An 8362-nucleotide genomic window follows, 5' to 3' on the forward strand; every position below is an offset into this window, starting at 1 on the left:
AAAGAAGAAGAAAAAAAAAAAGAAGATGATGATGGTTGATGTCAATACTCAGTTAAACATAAAAAAGGCATTTATTTTGAAAATATTCCTTCAGGTATTTTCAGACGATAGAGCATGCCGCAAAAGTCACTATGGATTTTTCTTTTTTGTTTTTTTGTGAATATAATACTATTGTTAACAAAATCGTGCTCAGCCTCAAAGAAAACACAACGTTCAAAGTCAAGATATATATTATTAATTTATTATCAAAATAACTAACAACAGAAATTAAGCTTGATTTCCGTGGAACATGCATGCATAAGGTCTTTTCCAACAGAAACAGAACTCATACACCAAGATATCATCAACAAGGAAATGATGAAGAAATTTCACCGAAAGCAACCAGTGTGGTGAGCTTAAAAGCCTAGCCTAGCGTCTCTTAGCGCAGTATTCAGTTTACACTTTCTTTTTCCAACTCTTTACAGCTTTTTACTTGTCCTTTTTTGTTGACTATAGACTTCACGATTGGCACTCAAAAGCATAGATCTGAAAATAAGATGAGCTCATCATTCATGTAGTCTATTGTTTGCTTGATGTGCTCTAATTAATTTGGCTTCCTATGTAGAGATTAAGTTAAAGAAAGATTGTTTTGTTTCATTAAGAAAAGTAAAAATATAAAAAGTAAAACACACACAAAATTAATGGAAACAGTGTCTTTTCCAAGTCTTAGCGGCGAAGATATCGATATCAACCCAAAATGATAAAGAGATTGCACTGAATGACTGAAAGCAACCACTGTCAGGTCAAAGTCCACAAATCTCTTGTTTTAGTTCTAGTCTCCAATTCACCAACGTCTTTACCAATTCATTCCAGCAGGCCACGCAAGCTCTTGATCATTTCACATAGTATATTGTTTGTTTGATGCTCTTATTTGGCTTCTTAAAGCACAGAGTCACAAACAAACTCTGTGTGTGTGTGTGTGTGTGCTTGTGTGATTGAAACAAACAAAAGAAGAATTAAGAGAAAAATGTTAATGGCTGATGCTGTAGTGAATTATTTAGTCAAGAAATTTGGTGATCTGATACTGCAAGAAGCCGACAATTTGCATGGAACGAATGACCAATTGGAGTGGTTGAAGAGGCAACAGCGACGAATGCAGTGCTTCTTAAAAGATGCAGATGCAAAGGAGAGCCAGAGAGATGATGAGAGGTTCAAGAACTTGGTCACAGACATAAGAGATCTGGCTTTTGAAGTTGAGAAGGTCATTAACACTTGCCCGAATTCAGATCTCCGTGATTTCATTGATCGGATAATCTGGAGGTATGTTTTACAAACACCAATTTGTTTGTTTATTATCGTCCATAATTTTATTTTTCGAAGCGGATAAACAACAATTTATTAAATAACGGAAACAAAATATAGCCATTTAAATACAGAAAGAGGTCAAAGCAATAATTTAACCACTTACCTTAGTTTATAACAAAACTTTTTTCCCTCAAATAAGCACTTAAACTTACGATATGAATGCTTTTAGGACAAAATAGCATGTTTAAATTGGTTTCTTTAAAAAGTTAAAAAAAAAAACCAATAGTTTTGGTAGTTTTTTATTTTTTATTTTTCCAATCATAAGACAAGAAATTAGTGTTTTATTTATATATACATTACTAGGAATGTTCAAAAGATTCATGAGCTAAAATAAAAGGTTTATTTTAATACAACCTTTTAATCTAAGGTTCTATGAACAAAAATTAACCCAAAAAAAAAAAATAGATGCATTAAAAATAAATTAACAAAAATTAATTGACAGTATAGGAGCCATAAGATGAAAATCTCAATTAATCTTCAAAGTTTTAAAAATTTTTAATTATTTGATCAAATTTCATTTGATTATAGATGCTTATAACTTTGTTTTTTCTTTTGTCTAGACTCAAGGCTCATAAGAGAGTCCGAGGGATAAGAGATAAGATGCTGGAGCTATATCAAAGTAAAATATTGTTTGGCATTGCCAATATAGGTGAAACAAAGGGGACAACTAGTTACTCTATTACAAGTGAAGATAGGCCCTCTATATTGCCTCAACTGAATGATGATGACATTGATAAATTTGGCTTTGATGAGGAGAAGAAAATAATTGTGCAGCAGTTGGTTGACACAAGCAATACTAATCGGTCAGTTATCTCGATAGTTGATATGGATGGTAAAAGAAAGATTGCACTTGTTGGAGCCATCTATAATGATCCTAAAGTTGAAAAACGTTTTGATTTAGTCCTCTGGATAACAATTTCTCAGAAATATACTATCATTGAGATTCTGAAAAATATCTTGTCACGAGTTCCAGGAACTTCATCAATAGATGCAATCGAAATCCTTGCTGTCACTCTTATTAATGAATTGAAGAAGTACAAGTACTTGATCATCCTTGTTGATGTTTGGGAAGAAAATGTATGGGATCAATTACAAAATTTTTTTCCAGATGTTAATAATGGAAGCAGAGTTATTATCACCACTCGCTTCTCCAATGTATCCAGTTTGCATTTCCGAGGAGAATGTGTCCACCAGGGTAGAAATTACACCCAAGCTGTGAGTCCTTCATTGCAAAGCGCAAAGACCGAGCTCGATAGGCGGACATAGAATTTAGTTGTCAGAAGCTTAAATAAAAGTCAATATTCTCATATTCATCACATTTTAATTTTTTTCAGATTTTTTAATGCAACCATGACCTCTCCTCAGTCCAATCACGATCGGGTGCAGAAACCAAAACTCATCAAGAAAGGGGTTGAAGTCAACTACTATAATTGTGAGGGATGTTTTTGAACAATTTTTTCAAACTTTATTTAAACTTAAAAAAATTAGTAATTTTTAAATAAGAAAAAAATTTTTCAATGCCACATTATTAATTTAATTTTTTTGTTGATTATTAAAAATCATAAAAGTTTAGATCATTATTTTTTTGTTATATAATTTTTAAAATTTTCACAATTTTTTGAAAAAAAAAAACCTTGTTTTTAATTACTAAAATTATTAAAAACTTACAATTCATGAACTCTAGGATTTGAACCACTGGGTGAGCTCCTATCATTCAACTCTCATAAACCACTCAAGACATACACCCATTATACGTTAGCTAAAGCACAAACAAAATATTATTAAACATTAATATTCATATAAAAAATATTATTGGACACGGTTCTTCTAAAGTTTTCCGGCCAGCCCGGGCTTCAGCCCGGGCTGGCCCCCATGTGGGTCCGCCACTGGACGAGCTTGAACATGCCTGATCCCACGCCTCAACGAAGGGTGGCAACCGGCCAGACAAGCCATATTTCTACCAGAACTCGACCACATTGTGGCTACTGCAACCCCGGCCATATCTCTCAGACATTAATTCCCAGTAACACCAAGAACTAGTCTCTCCATTCCTATTACACCGGAGATACTAAAGTCAAAGAATGAACTGAAGAAAATTTCTATCATCTCTGTCATATCGGGGCAGACTAGTGAGGATCACCTGCAAGCAGAGCTACCAGTTGTTCTCAACCTGTCACAAGGTGGCCGAAAAATTTCACCATTTGGAATCAACATATTTGTTATCTCATCCCACAGCGAGAAAGAGGCGCGGACAGCTGAGAGTATGGGTCATATTCTGCTCCACGGACCACATGGACCATGCACCGTTAGTCTCGATCCATGGTCTCCGGAGTTTGGGTCCATGAGAACGGTCACTGAGAGTTACCGCCGGATCACCATTGCTAATTTGCCACTCCATTTTAGGGACTGGGCAACTCTTGTGGAGGTAGTTAAGCCGGCTGGTGACTTGGTAGCTGTATATAAAGACGACAAGATTACACTAGAATTTGTATACGTGATGGTTCGTCTCAGGCGGGTGACTCATCTCCCTCTTGAACTGGAGCTCACTGTGGGGACAATGCAATACTTGATTCACCTTGAAGACTTCCAAACATTCCAACCTTATAATAGTGGGCGTTCAATGATGGAGATAACTACTTCGCAGAAACAGGGAGCTGACTTTATGGTTGAGGAGTCCACCTCCCAGAGCCATGGGCAACGTGGACCGTGGAGAAGCACTCACGAAATACCACGAGAGGAGAAAGGCAAAATGCGAGCAGGTGAAGGTGAGGACACATAAGACAGGCAAGTTTTTTTTTTTTTTGAATAAAGTGGATAAACCACAAATTTAATAAAAAAAGAGAAATTGGGGAAAAGCAAAAGTACATAGTAGCAGAACAACAAACAAAACAATCTAGAAGAATGAACTCGATTTCATCGAGGGATGAGAAAGACAAGAATGATGAAAAATAAAACTAAGAAGAAGTAGGAGAGTCCGAGTCTAGCGAAGTCACTGCTCCTGAGACATCATGCCACTCGGGGAGTGAAACAAGCGGATTACTCCCCGAGTCGAATTGGGCGTCATATCGCCTCGTGGAGGTCGATGGACCCGGAGCTCATGAAGTTTAAGGAGCGTTTTTACCTTCCGAATGACTTCGGAAGCTTTCCAGATGGTGAAATCCGAATCTGCAGAAATCCAGGAAAGAGCCATATTAGCAGTTTTAAGAATATATCATTGCATTGTCCCCTTTATACTAGCTACAGGAGAAAAAATTCAAACACTTGCTCTCTTTCCCCTTTATACTCAAATGTCATACCATTGAGCTATCTAATAATTTACTAGTCCAATTCATTTCAACTGAATAAACATTTGGATTGGCACAATATAGGAGAACATTTCCAATTATATTTAAATTTTCAATTCAATGTCCAGCAAAATGGATGTCGAAAAGTTCATAATTAAGTTCATTCACCCCAAAATTTTTATCTGTTTTAGAGAAAAATAAAATAAAATTGGCATATATAACAAAGCGTTATGCCCACAAATTATGTTTATATTCACAATATATATATATACATTCGTGCACTTATATAAATAAAATAATAATAAAGAACATTATGCTGATAACATACTTTTCTATCGGAATGCTTGCACATGTGAGAAGCATCCCACCAATCAAGAAAGGAGGTTGATGTCAAGAATTAGTTTAACATAAAAACACTATTTAATTATGTTGAAAACATCTTCTTCGGGTATCTTGTATGAATATTTGGTTTGAACAAAATGAACTTATTATCAAAAATAAATCACCATCCACCATCTTTTTCTGTGATTTTTATGAAAATTTATAATTTGATATTATCTGGTGGTCAGGAGCTTCCAAGTTAAAAAGAGCAAGATTAGAGAACTTCATCGTGACTATTAGACGCAATCTAGAGTTCATGAGCCCCTCTCTTGAGACAGAAGGTGCAATTGATGCCAAAGAGATGGCATTCACCCAGGATATCAACTAGACTCATGCGGTGATCATAATTTGGTAGCCCAGGGGATTTTCTTCCTCAGATGCCGTTGTTTTTGTGTTATAGTCTTGTGTCTTATTTTCCATTCTGTTGTTCTTGTGTTCGATCCAAGACTAGTGGATCTCATGTCTGTTTGTGCTCTTTTTTCTGAGGTTGTAATTTTTTTAGTTGTGTCCTGAGTTTCTTTTTTTTATTTTTTATTTTTTCTCTTTTGTCAATGGTTTTGTGAGTTTTGTGCACCTTTATTAGCAAAAAGGCAAGAGATCATATTAATATTAATTGTTCATAAACTCATGCTTAGCTAAAAAACCCACACACACCCTAACACACATGTGTTGTTCACATTTATTATTTGTTGCTCAATCTTTAAAAAAAAAAAAAACCCTCAGGGTCTGTTTGGTAAACCTGAGAGGAAAAGAGTGTATTTCCCGAATTATTCTCTTATTCACATAGATGTTTTTCAACTATAAACCTAATTAACTACTTTTGTCGTGGCAATAAATTCCTTCCTGCAGTGGATTGTGCTGCAATCTCTTGCTCGCTGAAAGAGCATCAAAGCTCAAAAATTATATAGAGAATCTAAATAAATTAAAGTTTTAGCGCTTCTCAAACTTGACACCATAATCAACCATACCTCATGAGATATGTCATACTATTGTTGTGGACGCCACTCCCAGTTAAGTGTCTTTTTATTTATATTTTGATATTTTGAATTTTAAATTTAAATCAACATCTTATTATTAATATTTTCCTAATTTTTCTTATCTTTCTTATTTCATAACCTACAACCCATCCTCTCTTCCGTAACTCCCACGCCTTCAATCATCACATTCTCGTTCTCATTTGAAAAAAAAAGAGAGATCTATCCCTAGCCCATCCATTTCTCTCCTATCTCCTCATCACAATGTGATCATGGACGAAAAAATCGCTTCTCCTTTAGAGCTTGTCAGATGTAAGGTTTTGTTTTCTTGTTCTTCTTTTCTTATTATTTAGGTTTTGATGCTAGTTAGGGTTAGAGTTTTCTTTGTAGCTTGATTATGGATTTTTGAATCTTGTGATTTTCATTAGAAAGTTGAAGTTAATTTCTTTTGCTTCCATCCATACTTCTTATGTGAAAGGTTTGAGTTATTTGAGGATAATTATTAGATTGAGAAGTTTTTTGGTATTACAGCATGGATCCCTAATTAATTTGGGAGAGCTAGAGACATATTTTGGAGGATATCAAAATTCAGAAATTGTAGATAGTGATCTTATTTATCTTACTGCCAAATTTCATAATTTGTTCATGTGTATCCTGTAAGATATAGGCTCTAAATGCAAGTGCCTCACATAAGATTTCTGTGCAGGCCTTAGAGTGTTTTTAATTTTTTTTTTCCATGATTCTAGAGTCTGAATTATAAAGAATTATATAAAAGTTGTAGATTTTTATGTTATCTAATTACCTGGGAAATTTCATATTTTATACAAGTGTGGTTTATGAGGAATAACCCTATTAGTACAACTGTCTAGGATGGAATTTCTGTGCAGAACATGTAGATTTAAGGATATTTTTAATGGTCATGAAGATTGAATTGGGAAAGGTCATAAATAGAAACTTGTTCCTTTTTAGGTTGTCTAACTGTCAGTAAAATATTACTAATTTTGGAATTGTAGGGTGAGAGATATACATGTTTGAATGGGATATGTCTGAATTATAAGTCTAAAGAAATAGCTGGAGATTAAATTGAATACTATAATTTGAGTAGTACTCTAAATTATGCGAATTTGGATATATCATAGTCTTAGGTGTTTATGGTTCTCAAAGTCTTGAAATTTGTGATTTAGATAAGTATATGTGAAGTTATGACGGAATTAGTACTCAATGTTCATGTTAGAATTGTTTTATACCCTTTGGATTGGATAATTGCTTTTATACTCCTGAAAGAATCAGGATTTGGGATGTAGAATAATAATTTGATCCTTTTTTGCTTTACACCCTTTTGAAATCTCTTTTTGCATTATCCTTGCTCAATAGCCCTTTACCTTTGTAAAATTATTTGTGTCTTGGAATCCTTCTTTCATATCCTTACATTTTTTGTAAATCTATCATAGTGGTGTTTTATTAGGCTTTCTTCCCTAATTATAGGGCATGCCAAAAGCTTTATGGTGTTAGAATTAAAGTTTACAGCATTAAAGAGTATCAGATAAATAAACTACATATAAATATCAGTATATGTGTATACTTTTCGACTCTTGCTAAAATGTCTTTTAAATTGTTCATTTATTAAAGTTTTGATTATTTATATTTTTCTGAATTATTTAACCATTTATTAAATTCTTTCTTATAATACTTTTATTAAATTTCCAATTATCATATTTTCCTGAATTATTTAAAATTTTCAATTATTTGAAGATTTTTACAAATTATCTGTCCAAGTTTAGATTCAAATACTTGTCTTATTTTGATATTATAAAATTTTTTGAATTCTTGCTTATAAAATTTTTATTAAATTTCCAATTATCATATTTTCCTGAATTATTTAAAATTTTCAATTATTTGAAGATTTTTACAAATTATCTGTCCAAGTTTAGATTCAAATAACTGCCTTATTTTGATATTATAAAATGGGATCATGAGATTGCTAAAATTTACTTTGCGAATTACCCTGTTATACTTTGCTCAGTCTGAACTTTGATATTTTTGTTGTTTTTGCGGATATTAAGTATTTTGACAAAGAAATCTAGTCTCCAATTAACTATGTACTAACCCTGTCACTGGGAGTCAAACACTGATCGTGTCGACATATACTCTGATAAGAGACTATAGTTTCTCCCCATTCCGTTGGTGAAGAATAACGGCCTATGATATTTTGGCTCGGATCACTGAGGGTAAAATGACCTCTGAAATTTTGACTCGAGTCACCAAGTATAAACACATGACCTATGGTATTTTGTTTTATTTATGGTTTATTGGGAGACATATACTTTTGAAAATATGCTAAGCTTTGATTGTATTTCTGTTAATTTACACTGATTTCAA

General features: G+C 33.4%; 1 protein-coding gene across 1 annotated transcript; it reads left to right on the plus strand.

Moving 5' to 3' along the window:
* The first annotated feature begins 871 nt into the window (after positions 1–871).
* LOC120257108 (disease resistance protein RPP13-like) lies at positions 872–2610 on the plus strand. Its single transcript, XM_039264719.1, has 2 exons — positions 872–1299; positions 1905–2610. Exons 1-2 carry the CDS (start codon positions 1007–1009, stop codon positions 2608–2610), a joined length of 999 nt encoding a protein of 332 aa, XP_039120653.1. The 5' UTR covers positions 872–1006.
* The last annotated feature ends 5752 nt before the right edge of the window (positions 2611–8362 follow it).

The sequence above is a fragment of the Dioscorea cayenensis genome, unplaced genomic scaffold (genome assembly GCF_009730915.1).
Source record: "Dioscorea cayenensis subsp. rotundata cultivar TDr96_F1 unplaced genomic scaffold, TDr96_F1_v2_PseudoChromosome.rev07_lg8_w22 25.fasta BLBR01001868.1, whole genome shotgun sequence".
Taxonomy (NCBI): domain Eukaryota; kingdom Viridiplantae; phylum Streptophyta; class Magnoliopsida; order Dioscoreales; family Dioscoreaceae; genus Dioscorea; species Dioscorea cayenensis.

Bases quoted from the DNA above. Each gene is read 5' to 3' on its own strand.
- LOC120257108 (XM_039264719.1), top strand. From the start codon at position 1,007: ATGTTAATGGCTGATGCTGTAGTGAATTATTTAGTCAAGAAATTTGGT. The intron at 1,300-1,904 runs GTATGTTTTACA...TCTTTTGTCTAG, and splicing joins ATTGATCGGATAATCTGGAG to ACTCAAGGCTCATAAGAGAG.